This window comes from Ambystoma mexicanum, chromosome 13 (assembly GCF_040938575.1).
Source record: "Ambystoma mexicanum isolate Mex_15411 chromosome 13, UKY_AmexF1_1, whole genome shotgun sequence".
NCBI lineage: Eukaryota > Metazoa > Chordata > Amphibia > Caudata > Ambystomatidae > Ambystoma > Ambystoma mexicanum.
In genome coordinates, this window is record NC_090938.1 from 721,526,456 (window position 1) to 721,545,250 (window position 18,795).

Sequence of the window (18,795 nt, forward strand, 5' to 3'; positions counted from 1 at the left end):
TCCTAGGCACGCAACAGAGACTTAACAAACTGAGTCCCCTGTTTAGCTCCTTTAACATTGACGGTAACCTAATTAAAGTATCTAAAGATACCAAAGCTCTGGGTATCTACCTGGACGCCTCCCTGACTCTCACCCGACAAACTAATGCAATTGCCGCTGCGTCTGCCTACACCTGTAAATTGATCTCAGCCTGTCGCCCATTCCTCACCGCCCAGAACTGCATTACCCTGGCCAGGACCTTGGTTATGTCCAAATTGGACTACTGCAGTGCACTGTACCAAGGCACGAACCAGGGTAGTCTCAACAAACTTCAGACTACCCAAAATAATGCCATTAGAGTGGCTCTTAATATCCCCCGATCTGCCCACATCTCAGAAACCAGGAAGAACCTCAACTGGCTCTCAGTCGCCCAAAGGATCTCCTTGAAAGCACTGGCCCTTACATACAAATGTGTTAACCACCAGGCCTCCTCATATCTAGCTTCACGATTTACTCAACATATACCAACGCAAGTACTTAGATCGGCACAATCATAAGGTCTTGCGATCCCTAGATTCAAGCTTCAAACTGCTGGGGGTGCCAGCTTCCCTGTCTTGGCAGCCTAGCTTTGGAACACTGTACCACTCACTATCAGAACCCTACCATCATTTAACCTTTTCAAACACAAAGCCAAGCTTTGGCTAGTTACATCTCACTAACAACTGCTCTTCTGACTCTGGACGGGCCTCCTGGGACCCAGCACTGCTTTGTTCCAGCATTACTGTTCTGCCTTTTGCCCTGATTTGTAACGTCAATTGTATATTTTGTATATTTTTTGTTCTCAATCTGTTGGTACCATTGTGATAATATGTTATACCTGTAACTTGTCTGCCAAGATATGCGCCCGGTTGCCCTTGGCAAAACAGAAAGGTAATGGCTGGAAGGTTTTGAATTAATCATAGCCACGGGCAAAGCTCTGGGAAACCCTCCAGACCATCGTTTTTCAGCCTGCCAAGCCATTACAGAAGGGGAAAAACCATATGCAAATCAGGCTTGGTCCTACCCCAAAAGGGGCAGTCCAGCCCGAAATGCTAGGTCACATCCCTTCTGCACGAGACCACAAGCATCCCCAGACATGTTTCAGCCTTGTTGGACGTCATCAGTGAGAAGTAGCCTGGGTCTCTAGGCCCGGCAGACTCGGGACCCACGTCTGGGCATACCCGTCCCACTCGGGTTGACTTTAGCAAAACAGAAAGGTAATGGCTGGAAGGTTTTGAATTAATCATAACCACGGGCAAAGCTCTGGGCAACCCTCCAGACCATCGTTTTTCAGCCTGCCAAGCCATTACAGAAGGGGAAAAACCATATGCAAATCAGGCTTGGTCCTACCCCAAAAGGGGCAGTCCAGCCCGAAATGCTAGGTCACATCCCTTCTGCCCGGTTGCCCTTGGGCCTGGTCTGCGCTATATAAATAAAACAAATACAAATACAAATACAAGAGATGCCTCCAGAAATAAAGACACCATCGGAAGCTACTCCTGTTCACCCTAAACGCACCTGTTCATCTATAGAGACTGCAGAAACTATAAAGAGCCAACCATTACCAGAATATTCCCACATTTTGGAAGGATTGGGAAAGCCTTTTCGAGAGGACAGTCATGGGATAACATCTAACACTGTTGCGTCTATTGCTCCAGGCACATACCCTAGCGGCTCCATCTACTATCCGTCCATGAAGGAAAATGGTGTTGCTAAATCAGTAAATGGGGAGAGAGGCCTCTAACGACCTCATTCTAATTCCGATGTTGACTGTTTGACCCTCAAAGTACAGAGCCTCTTTTGTCTTAGTCAGGACTATTACCTAAATCGAACAACCATCTTCCATTTAGTCCATGACATAATTCCTCTGAGTTCTACAAATGGATGACATTGCGATTGTTGATCTCCTAGAACACTCATACTATGCTAGCGCAATAGTTTATTGTCACAATCCTGCTGTACTAGATTTTGTCATGTCACATGATGCTGATTTGGGAAAATTAGGTTATGGGCCTCATCACGAGTTGGGCTGTAGCCCTTCAATGCAGCGTTAATGGTACTACCGCCGCATTTAAGGGCTGACCCTATCACGAGTTGGGCGCTAAATGGGCTGTTTTACCTCCAGCTTTTTTCTGGAGATGAAAATCCCATTTAGCGCCCTATATTACCGCCGGCTGTATTGGCGCGCTGTTTTAGCAGTGAAGAATGGATCCAATGGGGAATGGACATTTACAGTTAACGCCCAACCCGTGATCCGGCAGTAATACCGGTGGGCGCTAACGCTAGTACAGTTGGGCAGTATTACAGCCGGGATACCGCCCAACTCGTGATGAGGCCCTATGACTTTTCTATTGTTAAAGCCCCATCTAGAAAGTTTGGGATGAATCTAAATGGGGGGCACTGAAATCTCGTAGACCTGTTGCTTTGCTTCCAACTAGACGCCTCTACATCAAACATATTGGAGTCAACCTTAATAGATCAACAGTATCTCCCAGCTCACAAGGCGACGCTATTACTGTCGCCATTGATGCTCTTGGGTTAAGACATGTTGATGTTCACTCTCGCTTAGAAGAGAAAGAAGGGTTGGCTGCTACCAGCTGGCAGTGGTTACCTTCAATTCTCCAACCACAAAATCCACATACATCCGAGCCGCACTTTTACCACTTTGTCCTGGAACACCCGATGTTTCTTCCACAACACTGCACCTGATGGTTTATTAGATAACATCCCCAATTTCTGTGTAGTGGCTTTACAGAAGACCTGGCTTCAGGATAACTTGGAAATCAGCGGCCGCCATTCCATTCAAACTATGGCCATAAGGGGACTCAAGGGCCGACCAAAAGGAGGACTGATCATTAGTGTTGATAATACTTACCAAATCGCCAAGGTCAACACTTCAGTCGACTCAGTGATTGCTGCTATTATTAATTGGGCCCCCAAGTGTGGCCACACAACTTCTCTATTAATCATCAACATTTATGATCCTCCAAAAGGGTGTGAACAATATAGTGTTTTAAGATTTATAGAAACCATAGTTGATTATTTTCATCTGGTGTGGGCCTTGTGGTAAATATAAAGACATTAAAGGGCTGCATTGGCTTCCCTGCTTTACTCCAGGGGCTTTATCAAGCTGAACGGTCTTTCCCCGGCCTATTCGCCAGAATAATATACCAGAGTGAATGAAAATAGTGCATCAACTATCGAGTATGTCTTTGTAAACATCAACATGTACCCAAAAGTGTTAGATATGAAGGTCTTAACAAGAACAGAAAGCGACCACGTTCTCCTCAACTCCTATATAAATTACACTGAGCCGGTTCATGATAGTGTCCATATAAAGGGTGAGTTGGAATCCAGGTAATATTGATAAGGCCGTTTGCTTGATCACTGATCTCTAATTAGATTCACAAGCCACTTGCAGTGCAGAGCCCTTAATCAAACGCAGCATCACTTTCCTGCTAGTTGCATTGCAGATGTGGGCCTGATTCAGAGGTGCAAGTTAAAATGGAAAGGTGCTGTGTCTCAGTTGAATGACACTTTTCCATGAAAAAATAAATGGATTCTGATGTAAATCGAGAGTGGCGGCAATATATCAAGTCTGCCACTCCCTCAAAGTCAGGAATTACGGCATAGCAACAGCCTTACCAACTGCCTCAAGTGTAAGGGGCTGGCATGGGCTGTATTCTGAAGCTCAGAGCACCCTTTCTGCACCACCATAAAGAGGTGTTAATTAATTCCTTATAAAGTATTAGTTTTTCCGTAAAAGAATTCTAGGAATGTCTGAAATACGTTTTCTTTTTAAGCTGTCAGTGCCACATTTTCTGCATTACAGAAAGTGCTGCCGAGACTCTTCAAGCCGCCGACACTTTCTGTATTGTAGAAATGTGCCTTTGCTCTTTGCATTTTGGCCAGATGTGCTGTGCACACGGTAACCCTGCAGCTGCACATATTTTGTATGGTTTTCTGTTGCCTGCTGCACATCTCTCCTCCACACTTCCCATCACCCTCAGAATGCAGGTGGGAGGATTTGGAGGAGTGAATGTCGTATTACTATGTGGCATTTAGCACATGCTCAGGATCACGCCCCGAGTGTCGCTGCAGGAGACAAATGCCCCATCACCTCCCCAAGACCCTTGAGTTCCAGGAGGCCCCATGGAGGGTTAGAGTTTGCAATGTGTAAATCATGTACTCACATTCACAGGATTTCAAGTATCTCCACTCTGAAAGAAGAAAATTAAGGGTTTGTGAAATCAGACAAACCAGTGAGACATTGAAGTATGTTAAATAAAATATATTTATTACCAATAATCAAACTTACCAATTTCTGCAGAAAATGTTTCTGTAGTAAAAGAAAAAACAAGTGATGTATTAGATCACACACCGTTTTTTACTGTAAAACATAACCCAGCACTACCTGCCCTTCATCTAATTTCTCCCCTCTGGCTCCGACTCCACCCACAATTCCTGCCCTTTACCTAGTGCCTCCTCTCCAGAACCCAACACTGCACCCAGCACTTCCTGCCCTTCCCCTAATGCCTCCCCTCCAGCATCCAACACTGCACCCCACACTCCCTGCCCTTCCCCTAATGCATCTCCGCCAGGCACAATACTGCACCCCCACTCCCTGCCCTTCCCCAATGCCTCTCCTCCAGCTCCCAATACTGCACCCCCACTCCCTGCCCTTCCCCTAATACCTCTCCTCCAGCTCCAATACTGCACCCCCACTCCCTGCCCTTCCCCTAATACCTCTCTTCCAGCTCCAATACTGCACCTGCACTCCCTGCCCTTCACCCAATGCGTCCCCTCCAGCACCCTGCACTGCACTGTGTGAGAAACCTCGAGAATCCCTTATTCAGGTGGCCGGGGAAAAGCTGGCACTCTCAGATCCCAACCCTGGGGGTGGACGGGCAAAGGAGAATCACCTGGGTAGGGGAACCTGGGGTTATGCTCGGCGGAATCCCCCAGGCGAGACGCAGTATCATACTAGGGAAGGAGGTGAGGAATCCCTGAAGCTTTTGTAGGCTGCTCCAAATCTACCTCCCTTCTACCCAACGAATCTCCCTTACCTGAATCCAACAACCTCTTCGCATCTGGTAAACACATTAGGAACCCAAACCCCAATGCCGCGGGAAACTACATCTCCCAGGATACCTTGTTTCCTGTTGCCTACCCGAGTACTCCCAGTCATTCTCCTCCACATCCCACTGATTGTTATTTCCTGAACTCTCAGTCTACTTTGACAAAACACTACCGTTCTCACAATCCCCCCTATTCATTCCACAAACCCTATCAAACTCTAACTCCCCCCCTTTTCGACACAAACACTTTCCTATACCGTGAAGGACAACAGACTAACCCCAGAGCCATTTACCTGACATGTGCCAAAACCAGGGTCAAGTAGAGTCAGCCAATTGACAATAACTACACACACCTGACAGCCCTTTCCCTTCCCCAAAGGGATAAAAGGTGGAGCACAAGACGAGCAAGGCAGACCGCACGATGAGTCAGCTATTCCAGGACGGCAGTTCAAGAGGAGGAGAAAGGCAGCAAGAAACGAAAGGAAAACAAGGAGAGAAGTGCCCCTGCCCTTTCCAACCCAGACCCGCGAAAGTCTCTGTGAAAGGAATCGTAAGACCGGGAATAACAGCCAATGTGTGGTGTATCAGATGTCGACGGTGCACAGAGCCCTCCTACACTAATAACCAAGGCAGGGAGAGACGTTCTCTACCGAGGTATCGTCCTTGATTCCAGAGACAAGAAACGCCAAGCGGTTCATCACGCTGGTAAGTCGGAGGGAGAACCGATAGTAAACCGAACTGTGTTGAGTGAAGGTCGCAAATGGCAACATAAGGTGAATTAAAGAATAAAGACTGTGTGTGTTACAGAACTGTCAAAAACGCAGGGAAAGACCAGCTGCAGAGTGGTCCGGCCCACGTGGGCGCTCAATTGAAAGACTCTGGCTGGTCCCCTTTTTGTTGAAACTACTGATACCAGAAGGGCCTAGGAGTGCCCAACGTAAAAAATTTGAAAGTGGTCATAGAAGGGTCGAGTAAAACCCCTTGTACAGTCCAAAGTTGTTGACACATGGAAGAAACAAAGTTAAACAGCATTAATAGAGCAAATGTGAACCCGGCTGAAAGATGCCTGCGAGATAGGGTGGTTAGTAACACCCCGAGAACATTGAAGTACGTGAAGCCTGACTGGGGGCCCGAGACCCGGACTTAGATAGGAACAAGAACCTAAGGGGTCTAGCAAATGAAGGCAAATGTGAACCCGACTGAGGGATGCCAAAGGAACACTAGGGCAAGGGAACCCTGCTTTTCTAATGAAATGAGCAGGTCATGAACTGTGTTAGAACAACAAGCAAGAATCCAACCGAGGGATTTTTATAATGAACTAATGGTCTGAGCTCTACCGAGGGAGGCCATCGTAACCAAGAGGAAGGCTAAGGGAAGTAAATCCCACATTGTGATAAAGCAAAGTGAACTGTGAACTGGCAAATGTCAACCCGGCTGAGGGATGCCTGCAGAACGGGGTGAAACATGCTAACCCCATGAACATTGTGGTAACAAAAGGGCACCCGACGGAGGGATGTACACAGTGAAGCATTGTTTAAAAAGACATTGAGACTCGTGAATACAACAGGTATAAAGTAAAAATTTGTAGTGAACCCGATGAAGGGAGGCTAACATTCGAGAAGGGTGTGAGCCCAGAAGAGGGGGATCCATGTCTGAATAGTCATCACCCAAGGTACATACGGAAAGGAACTTTTGTTTTGGTACTTTGAACACATCAGGCCCTCAGAGGCAAGAGACTTTGTAGAAAAGAGACTTAAGCACCGAAGGTCCTGATATCGCTGAAAGAAACTATAGACTTGTGCTGGAGAAGCCTGAGAGTGTTCTGTGCTCAGGAGTCCCGCCTTGTCCCGTGCTAAAAACGTGGGGAAGGGAGACCCTGGCTACAACATCCTGACTTATCATTTGTGAACACTTCTTTTGTATTTTAGCGGTAAGGATTGGTAATAGTTTCTTTTTTAAGTATTGGCCCTTTTATTTGACAAGTCGCCACTAGGACTGCCTTATTATTATTTGATGGTTATAGCTTGCTCCCATCTTAGATTTAGGTTTAGATTAGGTGTTTTTCTCACCCATTTTTACAGTTTAATAAACACCCTTGAACTGTGATCACTTGTGTCTGTCTTTACTGTTGCCACCCTGAGTTCCTTACAACCGCCACTCCCTACCCTTCACCTAACACCTCCCCTACAGCACCCAGCACTCCACCCCGAACCCTTGCCCTTCCCCTAATGCCTCCCCCCTCCAGCTCCAAGCACTGCGCCACCACTCCCTGCCCTTCACCTAATGCCTCCCCTCGAGCTCTTGCCACTGCACCCCAACACCTTTGTTGTTCAATCGTCATGTTTCGGCTTGTCCTCCCCAACAACCCGTAGGGGAGGTCAAACACCCACAGATCTCACTCTTTCAGATCTTAACATTCTCAACACACAGTAAAGGACTTCGGAAAAGGGCATTCAAATCACAGATAATGTAGCCTCTTTATTGGATCAGGCATTTCATGCCACTATATCTGATAGAGGACCTCCTATTTTGAACCCAATACTGGCTCACTGTCCTCAGACGCGATACTTCGAGAGGGTTTTAAAAGATATAATGAGGTATTGCATTAACCCTACCTGTGCATCTCTCAAATCCAAATGATTGCAATTGACTGCATTGGGAGAGTAACTTCATGCATTGGAACAAACGTACCCTATTATCACAACACCACAAGACCTAAAGGCGGTTAATGCTAAGTTTTAGGCTTTAGCCAACTGTGAAGTTAAATCATTATCTAAGCCGGTACAAGTCCAGATATCTGAGGAAGACGATATGCCTAGGACATTGTTGGTCACACTGTTGTGTCATGAGGATGGTCAGACCTATATTCAAACTATTCAGGGGTTGAAGGGGTCCCTTTTTTCCGCTATCAGGATATAAATAATGTCTTCATTGGTCTTCTGAGGTTCTCTCTAATCAGGGAACATGGTCTACTGATGCGATAAAGATGGATTTTCAGAATCCGCCATAGGGACAGATTCTGAGATGCCATTCTGGTGTACGGGATGCCAGCAATGTCTAGCCAAACTCTAACAAGGTAGAGTGACGGGGCAGTAAGGCTTAGACTTAGTGGTGAAGGGTTCAGTGAAGCACACACAGAGCACTCTAATAACTCAAGCTAGGCAGAATGTATACAAATACAGTAATATTTATTATTATTAATATTTATTAGGCCTTGAACCAACCCTTATCAATGGAAAATCACAGGTAAGCAAAACAAATAAATGTACACTATCAACATATGTACATCCGTCATTACGACCTGCAACAAATAGTACAGGACGGCAACATCCCCTGCAGACAGATGCAGAACTGATCAGTTTCCACTGTAGGAAGGGGAGGGTCCAAGTCACACATATTCTATCAGATATTTTTCACCACAATACTTCTGACCGAAAGAAAAACTCATTTTTGCAACACATTTTTCTTAATGAAAAAAGGCTTTTAGCACGTCTCCTTTTAATATCAACAACCTGTTGGTTAATTGTTTCTGCTTTATAAGTTCTTTTAAAGTTGTATTCCTCCCTTCTCTAAAGTAAAATGGTAGAAGGCTAGCCTTTGTTAGGGAGAATTCTCATTTCTGTACTAATTCCCTTCAACCTTCGCTCTTTTGCTGGGCTTTAGGACTTTTTTAAAAAAAATCTTTTTATTGGTTTTACAACATGTAAAACATTTCCACAACCAGTCCCCCTCCCTCATACCCCCCCCCAAACCCTCCGAGAGGCGAATCCAAGACTCTCCCTGATCCATTCCTTCCATGGACGGGTCTTTGTGGCTTACTGCAGGTCTAAAGGTTTCAGGCGCTGTGGGCACCATACAATTCAAAAATCGTCTTTAAGAAAGGATAGGGTTTCTCCCCAGTCTTTCACAAACTTGTGCACGTTATCGTTCATGGTGTACGTCGCCCATTCCAGGGCTATGAGTTCCCATATTTTCCGCAGCCAGTCCTGCAACGTAGGTACATTTGTGCTTTTCCATCTCTGTGCTATTATTGTCATAGCTGCTAATGTTAGAATCACTCTTTCTTTTTCCCGGGATCTGGGTTCTCCCGTTACCTTCCCGCTTTAAGTCCTAGTAAGATCTGTTCCAGTGGTCTGCTTCCCCCTGGCCCATAGGCCTGTTCCTGCGCCCTCTGCACCTCCTTCCAGAACGGCTCAATTTTGGGGCACCCCCACCAGATGTGATCCGGTGTGCCCTCCTTCCCGCACCCCCGCCAGCACTCCCCTGACGTTCACGGGTATATCCAGTGGAGGCGGGTTGGTGTGTAGTGCCAGCCATAGATTATTTTGTACCCGGCTTCTTGCATCTGGGATGCTCTTGCAAGCTTGGTAATCTTCCCCACAGTCTCTCCCATTCTTCCCTTTCAATGTCCCTTCCCAGAGTCTGCTCCCATCTCTGCATGTGTGGCCACTGTTGCCTGGGGGTAGCGTTGTCCAATATCTTGTATAAATTGGATATCAACCCTTTGGCTCCATCATTGGTCCGCAGGAATTTTTTCGAACTGCGTCGCCTTTCTAACCGCTGCCGCTTTGATTTCGGGATTTATTACCCAGTGTTGTATTTGCGCGTACCTAAGCCTCTCCCCTGCCTTCACTGCAAATTCCCTTTTGCATTCCCCAAATGTGAGTATTTCCTCTCCCCGGAACATATCCCGCAGCTTCCTGCACCCTCCTTCGCGCCATTGTGTAAAGGCCCCCTTCTCCAGCCTGGGTGTGAAGTCCCCATTGCTAAATATAGGTATGATGGGGGACGGGAAGGTTGTAATTTCCCTAGTTCCCACTAGTTTGTCCCAATTTTCTGCTACTAGCTTAGTTATAGTGCTTTCATACATGCGCTTCGGTCTATGCTGTTTCAGAAGCCACAGCACTTCTTTCAGGTCCTGTTGTATGACTGCCCTGTCCATCCTTACCCATTGCTTATTCTGTGTGTTCTCCCCCTCCTGGAGTCACTCCCTAATTACCCTTAATTGCGTGGCCTCGTTGTACTGCTGGAAGTTGGGTAGAGCCAGCCCTCCCTCCCTTCTAGGTGCCATAAGTAGGTGTCTGTTGATCCTCGCTCTCTTTCCCTCCCAGAGGAATTCATTGGTTAAGGCCTTTATTTCCCTAAAGAATTTTGCTGGCACCACCTGCGGGATCGCCTGGAATAGGTACAGCAGTCTCGGAAGCATAACCATTTTTATTGCTGCCAGTCTGCCCATCCAGGAGACCCTGAGGTTCCTCCACTTGTGGAAGTCCTGCTTAATGCCTTTCAGTAGGGGGAGGGGAGTAATTGGCTGCAAACCACCCTGCGAGGGTCGCCATGATCTTCACACCCTATAAATAAATAAACAATACAAACAATACAATACACCCAGATACCTAATTCCCCCCGGTGCCCACACAAACGGGGTGGCTGCTCTCAGTCTGTTGCTGTCCCCTGCCCCCAGGGTAAGGTTCAATAGTTCGAACTTACTGACGTTAATTTGAAAGCCTGATACCCCCCCCCGAACTCCTCTAGCAGGTCCCTGCTTGCATTGATGGACTCCAGTGGTTTTGTTAGTGTGAGTAGCATGTCGTCAGCAAATGCCGCAACCTTATGTTGCTGTCCCCCGAATGGGATGCCCTGGATCTTGTCTGCCTCCCTATTGCCTGTAGGAGGGGTTCCAGGTAGATTGCGTAAAGCATTGGGGATAATGGGCACCCTTGTTTCGTCCCCCTGCCCAGCTGAAATGGTCGTGACATGGCCCCCTTCACTGTCACTCTCGTTAGTGGTGCCTGGTAGTTGGATTGCACCATTTTTTAAAAATCCCTGCCCGGCCCATTTTCTCCATGACCCGAAATAGAAAGGACCACTCCACATGGTCAACCGCTTTCTCTGCGTATAGTGATAAGAGGACCGCGGGAGTGTCCGTCTTCTGTACTTTCTCCAGTAGATGTGCTACCCTCCTGATGTTATCTGCCATTTGTCTGCCTCTTATGAATTCCGCCTGGTCTGGGTGGATCAGGTCCGGAAGCAGGCCCTCTAGCCTATTCGCTAAGATCTTTTTCTAGATTTTGGCATCCACATTTATTAGTGCGATGGGCCTATAGGATGTCCTCTCCGAGGGGTCTTTGTTGGGTTTGAGAATAAGGGTCAGTCTGGCCTCTTCCATACATGGGGTTATGCTGCCTGTGGTTTTGAATGTGTTGAAGAGGTGTGTCAGGTGTTGAGTTAGTATGGGTGCAAACGTTTTGAAAAAGGCAGCTGTGTAGCCGTCTGGGCCTGGTGCCTTATTCAGTGGTAAATTCCCTATCACCCTTCTTACTTCATCTTCTGTGATCTCCCTACTTAGGGTACCCCGAGCTTCCCTTTCCGATTTCATGCATCTTCACCCTTTCCAGAAATTCTGCTTGTAAGTGGTCCTGGGGATTTTGCAATGTATATAGGGTCTTGTAAAACTTCGCTAGAGTATCTTGGATGTCCCCTGCCCATGTGACCCGCTCCCCAGCTTCCATTTTCGATGCTGTGATTGTGACTTTTGTCCTTGCCCCCTCAATAGGCGCGCCAGCAGCGCGTCTGCCTTATTTGCTTTGGCGTAGTATTTTTGTTGGACGGCGAGCAGTGCGTCTTTCGCCCTTTTTGTTCGAAGGACCTCTAATTGCCCTATTGCCCGTCTGTACTCCCTCATTTAAGATCTGGACAGGGTTGCTCCCGCTGTCTGCCTTGCCGCTTCTACCTCCGCTTCCAGCTGTACTTCCAATATCTTTAGTTGCCTTTCCCGCTGTGCCTTTGCCGCTATCAGTTCACCCCTAAGTGTGGCTTTGAATGTGTCTCATCTTGTGTCTTCTCTCGTATCCCCCCTGCTCTGTGACTCAAAAAATTATTTGATTTTCTCTTCTATTTCTGCTCTGATTACTGGGTCTCTCAGCAGAGACCATGGGTATTTCCATCCCTACACCCCTCTTTCCTTGCGCCATAGATCCATTTGAGTGGAGACTATCTTGTGATCTGCTATTCCTATGGGACCCGTCTTCACTTCCCTGACTTGCCCCAATAAGCCTGCCGAAACCCATATATAGTCAATCCTAGATTGTGTCCTGTGCACGCCTGATAAGAACGTGTAGCCTTCTTCGTCACCCTTCAGCTCCCGCCAAACATCCCGTAAACCTGGCCTCTTGATCCTGTCCCTTAATTCTGCTGACATTACTGCTCCTCCTCCCCTCCCTGCACCCCCTGACCTGTCCCGCTCCCTATCCCAGGCAATGTTAAGATCTCCCATCATAATTATTTGGCATTGTGCGCCAAGAATTTCCTCAGAAATGGCTCTTGGCCTGAATTTGGTGCGTAGACTCCCGCTATGGTGTAGGGGAGGTCCAGGTGTGTCCCCTTAACTATGATGTACCTACCCGTCTTGTCCCGAAGGTCCTCAATTACTGTGAAGTCCACTGTGTTTTTAATGGCCAGGGCCACTCCCCCCGTTTTGTTCTTTCGCGATGCATGCAGGATCTGATCAAAACCATGTAGTTTTAATCGCCCCTGGTCTTTGTGCAGAGGTGGGTTTCTTGTAGCCGAGGACATCCAGCCCCTCTTTCCTTGTAAATTGCTCTAACCTTTTCCTCCTCAGGGGGGAATTAAGCCCCCTGACATTATGTGTCAGTTACTTGAATTGTTATTGTTTTGTCTACCTCTCATGCCTGCTGCTGGTCCCCTTTCATCCCTCCACCTATGCCCCCCGCCCCGGTGCTCTCTTTGGTCCACTTCCTCCCCTTGTGCTTCCCATTTTCTTGTCCTTACCTGCCTCTCTTCTCAATTCGCACCCCTCCCCTCCCTCCCTACCTCCCCCACCCCTTCCTCTCCCCCCTAACGGGGTTCTCGCTCCTCCCTTCCCCCTCACCGGGCCTCATCGCCCTTACTAACCCCATGATGTTTCGCTCCCTCTCCTGCCCTTATTCTCCTTTTTGTGTCCACCACCCCTTTTCCATGTTGCCTGTTCAGGGCTCTCCCCCATTTGATGCTCCCCTCTCCTCTCCATTTGGCTTTTCACTCCTTTCCTTGTGCGGCGGGCCGCGTAATGTGGTTCTTCTTCTCCTGTTGTCTCCGACTGTGGTCCATTCCCATGGTTTGGGTCTCGTTCCATTTGCCGCGCTTGGGGATCTTTCGGGTCTGTCCTCCCTTTGTTCCTGGCCCAGGTCGAGGTGAAGAATGTCTGCTCCCTCTTGTAATGTAGTTATTCGACATTGCCCCCCTGCCCATTCAAAGAGAAGTCCAAAGGGAAAGGTCCATTTGTATCTGATCCCCTTCTCCTTAGGTATTGCTAGGACCGGACCCATCTGGGGCCGTTTAGTTAGGGTGCTGCTTGCTAAGTCCTGATACAGCTCAATTTGTTGGTCCTGATACTTGACCGGTTCCTGTTATCTTGCCGCTCTCAGAACCATTTCCTTTTGTCCATATTTTGTGAATGCTGCGAGCACGTCTCTCGGTCTAGTGGTCATGCCTCTGTTGAGGCGTCCCTCTCTGTGGACTCTATCCAATTCCACTAAACTTGGAGTTGTTTCCCCTATGATGTCCGTGAGGATGCCCTGGACGACCCCCTTCAGCTCCTTGTCCTCTACCGTTTCCGAGAGCATTTTCAGCCTTATGTTGACCCTCCGCGACCTATTCTCCATGACTTCCATTTGGAGCTCCAAATTCTGTGTCGTCACATCCAGTCTCTCAATTGCCTCACTATTCGCTGTCGTGTCTCAGTCCACTTCCTGTAGGTCCCTCTCCGGGACGTCTGTCCTCTCTCCCTGTTGGCCCAATTCCTGTTTTACTTCCCCCAGAGCAGAGTTGAGGTCCGCTCCAGTAGCTGGAATTGGTCCTGAAATGTCTTAGCTAGGTTGGCCTGTAGGGAGAGCATTTCCCCATTGAAGTCCTGGCGTGATATCAGGGCCATTGGATCCATCTCTTCTGGTTTGCTGCGCCCTGTGGCTCCCTCCTGGGTGTCCCTGAGCGTTTTGTTAGGTTCTCTGGCCGTCCACATTGTTGGTAGTGTTCCTGGGATGTCTCCCTGAGTAGGCGCCCCTCTATTTGACTTACCTTTTGATTTGTTTGACATTCTGGTGGTGTGCGGTATCCCTTTGTCTCCAGATGTGTCTCTGGTTTGATCCTGACTCCTGGCTCTCTGTTCTGACAGGAGACCCTGGGTGGTTGGGGTCTCACTGTGGTCCTCCTCCTTCGACCAGTTCCCTCAGGGGTATTCCTGATTTCCTGCGCCCCAATCCACGCTTGATGCAGTTCCCCCTGCTGTGGGTCTCTGCCTCGCCTTTCCCCCTCCCTTTGCTTGTCTTCTCCCTTCCTGTGGCCGTAAATATTGCTTCTCCGGATCCTTATGGCGTCCTGCTCTTCTGTTGGATTACTTCCCTGCTCTCCCCTCTCTTGCTGAGCAGCTTGGGGTGGGGGCAGCTTGGGGTGGGGACAGTCCCCGGCAGGGTCAGTTTTCAGGGCAGGGTCAGTTTTCAGGGATTCTTTTCCCCTGTGCGCCTTCCCGTTCTTCCATTGCAGGGCCACTTGCTTGGGTACCCATCTACTCCCCCTGTCTCCTGGGGTGGTCCAGGGGACCGGCAATGTTCCCGGCGATTTCGGGCCCACTGCTGGTCTCCTGCTCCCCGGCTTGCGCTTGCTTCAGGCTCCCTTATTTAGAGCTTTTGCCTCTCCCTCTCCCCTCCTGTTCCGTGTTCTCTCTTTTTCTCAGGTCGGGGGCCAGACCTGTCTGGACCCCTGCGGCGTCCCTTCTCTCAGACTCTCTTGCCTAAGTTTTACGCTGCCCTGAGGTTCTTGGGCTGGCGCATCTTGGCTGTTCCAGGGCTGTTTCCAGGGCTTCCCTTCTCTTGTAGCCGTCAGTGGAGGGGCAGTTCCCCCATCTTGTCTCTTCTTCCCCGAGCTGCCCCCTTGTCCTTCTGTTGTGGGGCTCTCCGACTCGAGCCCCTGGTCCCATTAGGTATGTCCTCCTTTCCCTGAGCCCTGTTGGTGCCCTTGGGTCTCCCCGGATTTCCAATATATACTAGGGGCCTTCCTGCTTCAACGGTTCCCCAGTGTCGCAGCTACTGGGGGTATCCCGGCTCTGGGGGTGGGGAAGGCAGTTGTCAGCGTGTCCGTGTTCCTGCGGTGCCTCTGCGCCTCTTCTCCGTGTCCTCCTCGCTTTCTGGGCCTTATCCGATCTTCTGTGCCTCGTATCCCATCCGGGGTCCTCTCCGCCGCACCTCCGCTCTGCTTTCCCTCCGAGTGCTGTCCGTTATGCTCCGGGACAACTCCTTGTGCCTCATTACGACCCTGGCGTTAACCAATGGCACTATTAGCGCCATGGTTAACGCCGGTAATTTACCGGATCCGCAATGGTGAATAGGGGAATTACCGCCCCATTCCAAGGTTGGTGGAGCGGTAATTCCCCATTCACCCTTGCCCCTTCCCCATTCCCATTTTTGCCCCATAGGGCTCAATGGGAATGGGGAAGGCGGTAATTACAGTACGGCAAATTGCGGTACCGTAATTACCACCAAGGTCCCTTTGTGTGTCCCTTCCTTAACGGCTGGTAAAACCAGCCGTTATGTTAGGGAACCCGCAAAGGGACCTTGTAATTGGGCGGTAAGGGGTTAACGGCGCAGCCACCTTTTACGGCGCCATTAACCCCTTACCGCCTGGGTTGTAATGAGGCCCCTTGTCTCCGGGGCCGCCGCTTGCTGCTGATGGGACCGCTCTCCTCGATTCCTTCTGCTGGCAGACGTATGAGCTTACGCCGTATGGGTGTATGGAGGATGGTATTCTCCGGATCCTGGTGTTCTACACCTGGGCTGCGGCCACCCTCGGTCCCCGGCGCCACTGTCTCCCGGCGGGGGTTCCTCTTGTGCTGCTCCGCCCTGTTTCTCGATCTCCTTCCCCTCAGGCGGGTCGCCTTGGTCCCGAGGCAGCCTTCTGCGGATGTCTGGATTCCCTCCTCCCTGCACCCGCGGCCATGGAGCTCAACTCGTTGTGGTCCTATGGCTGCGGTTCTTCTCCTGTGGGCCTCCGGGTCCCTCCACTCTTTGCACTGTGGTGGATCCCGCTATTTATTGGTCTAGCCTGCCACTTTTCAGTTAGTCCATCGTTGCCTCCAGGCTTCCCCCGCCTGTTCTGGGTTGCCGGGTCTGCCTCCCTGTCGCGTCGGCGGGTCCTCTCCTGGGCCTGCCGTCCCGGGTGCCTCGGCTCGGCTGTGCTCCTCCTCCCCTATGGCGGCGCTTCTATGAGGAGTCTGCTCTGCTTTTCTGGGCTAATGCTGCGCCCGTCTTACTCTCCATCGCTGTGGATCCCTTTTTGGTCGATTACAGCTGCTGCGGGGTGGTGGAACCGCACAAAGTTGCTGAAGGGTTCAGGAGCGCCGTCGACACATCTATCTAGTGTCGGCGGCCATCTTGGAATTCCCGGCTTTAGGACTTTTTAATTTCAACCCTGGAGTGAGTGAAACCCTTTTCTCACTCTCTCATGTCGTGATTTGGATTTTGTGTTTTACTATTGTTGAAGTCTGACAAACTGCATAGGCATCTCCTTTTTGTATGGTGACACACAGCGCCATCACTGCAGTGTCACTGAGAAATACATTTAGATTTCTCATAAGGTTTTAATACCTTTTCTTGGGTGAACTACAGTTCCCAAGAATAGTAACGTGAAATTGACTTTACTTACCTTTTCTCTTTGTTGGTCCAGCACACACCATCTAATGTGGAGTGCTGGGGGTTACCTAGCAGCCCCTTATCCTACTCTCTCATGTAAAATGTTTGTTACCCTCACTACTTTAAATGGCTGGAGGCAGTGGTTTAATGTTTCCTACCATTGTGCTTTTCTACCGCAGGCTGAACCCTCAGCTGCAGTACAGCACCCTTGGCTGACCATTTTGTCAAAATGGCCTCTGTCTTCTTTTTTCACGATTTTCTGTTTGTGAGGTCTTTCTTGGGTTTTACTCTGTGCATCGAGGCAGATTTGAGCCCTTTGTTTATCTTGCCTTTGGCAGGCTTTAGCCCTGAAGCCCACCTCTGGCTCCAGTGTGTCTGGAAGGGCAGGATGTGAGGGAGGTTCCTGAAACCCCCCTGTCCTTTGTCTCTAGGAATGCCTGAATGCAACCAGTCCTGATTGGCTGGCTGGCTGCCTTTTCAGGACAGCCACCCTGCTGTGTTATTGACAGCCTAGACTGTCAATGAATGGGAGAAACATGCTTAAAAGGGGAGGGCTTTGGGACTAGAGGCATAGTCGACCACTGGGAGAAAGACCCAACGAAGAAACTGAACAAAGCTTGCTGCATCCTCCTGGACCTTTGAAATTGCCCGGTGAAGCCCTGCTGCTGTGCTGAAACTCCTTTTTCAATTCGACAGAGAAGCTCCGGACGGAACAACTTCTCCCCTTGGGTTAGTGGGACCAACTAACCCCGAGACAAACTCAACTGGACCATCTTCCCCGAATGGCTGTACTTTTTTGCTGCTGCAAGAACTGAGTTTCACGGGTCGAATAATCCATAGTCGAGTGCAATGTCTGAAATCTAGCTAGAAGCTCCAGGAGTCGCGTAAGGACCCTCCAGAAGCAGGACAACCAGAGCTCGATTCACCTCACCAGAGTGCAGGACCCAAGGAGTGAAGGAAGCCCAACCGGATCCGAGATCCGCGACAGTGCTGTTTGCTAAGCGCTGAAACCGTGAAGTGCAGCTGAACCGAAAAGAGCATATAGCTGCAGACGACCTCCAAGTACCGCCACAGGAGCCCTCCAGACGTCCTCCCTCGTGTCCCCATGACTGAGGCTCAGGAACATGGGGTCTGCACAGCTGTAGCAAGAAAAAATCCAGCTGGACCACTCTTCTTCAAACCAGAGGTACTGTTTAGGCTTGGGGTACATACCTCATTGTCTTTTAGCTGTGCTTTTCTCTGATGGGAATTGCAGTGGCTTACCTTTAGAGTTGAATCCAACTCCCTTTTCACAGGCTTAACAGCTTGTGACCCTATAAGTGATATTCTACAAACTCTCTAACTTTGTGCAAGACTATTTCTGATCTAAGAAGTGCCTCAGCCCCATAGACTGTGCTCCAATTGACTTTTGCTGTCTGGGCTCCCTGAAGACTCTTCTAGTCCATTGATTTTGATATTGTTTGTCCCTCATAGGTGGTAGCTTTTTGTGAACTGTTACTGCTGGGAAAGGCTTGTCTAGATTTCATTGAATACATTGTAGGATGGTTCTCTGCGTAGATGTAAGTGTAGCTTGTTCGAGTGAGACGGTGTTGGGATGGATTTAGATCGTTTGAATTGTGGTGTGACGAGACGATGACTGTAGGCAGCTCTGGCAATTCTCAATGAGGTGCATTTTGTGAGTTTGTTGGCAAGGTAGCCAGGTGCATTGTTTGAGAGACAGCGGTGGGTGAGTGATAGAATTTTGAAGATAATTCTATCCTTGACTGGGAGCCAGCAGGCAGAAATTCTGGCGTCTGAGATGTGGTCCCGTTTGCTGATGTCAAGGGCGGCTCTGAGCGCATTGTTCTGGGTTGTTGGTAGTTTGCGAAGTTTTTTTCAGAGGTGCCACAGAGCAATGCGTTGCAATAGTCCAGTTTAGAGCACATAAGTGCTTGTGCAATTTCCAGACGGTTAGTGGTAGAAAGGAACGGTTTGTTGGCATTGATTAGTTTGATCGCATACCCTGATGTGAAGGTAAT

The 18,795-nt window shown here is 49.1% G+C and overlaps 1 protein-coding gene across 1 annotated transcript in view; it reads right to left on the reverse strand.

Moving 5' to 3' along the window:
- The window catches only part of LOC138520509 (E3 ubiquitin-protein ligase TRIM17-like), a 219,552-nt gene that overhangs the window by 2,161 nt on the left and 198,596 nt on the right, over window positions 1-18,795 (reverse strand). Inside the window, exons 5-6 of the mRNA XM_069632863.1 lie at window positions 4,337-4,357; window positions 4,212-4,238 (exon numbers count right to left, since the gene is read on the reverse strand). Coding sequence (XP_069488964.1) covers window positions 4,212-4,238; window positions 4,337-4,357 — 48 coding nt within the window. The remainder of the gene's footprint in view (window positions 1-4,211; window positions 4,239-4,336; window positions 4,358-18,795) is intronic.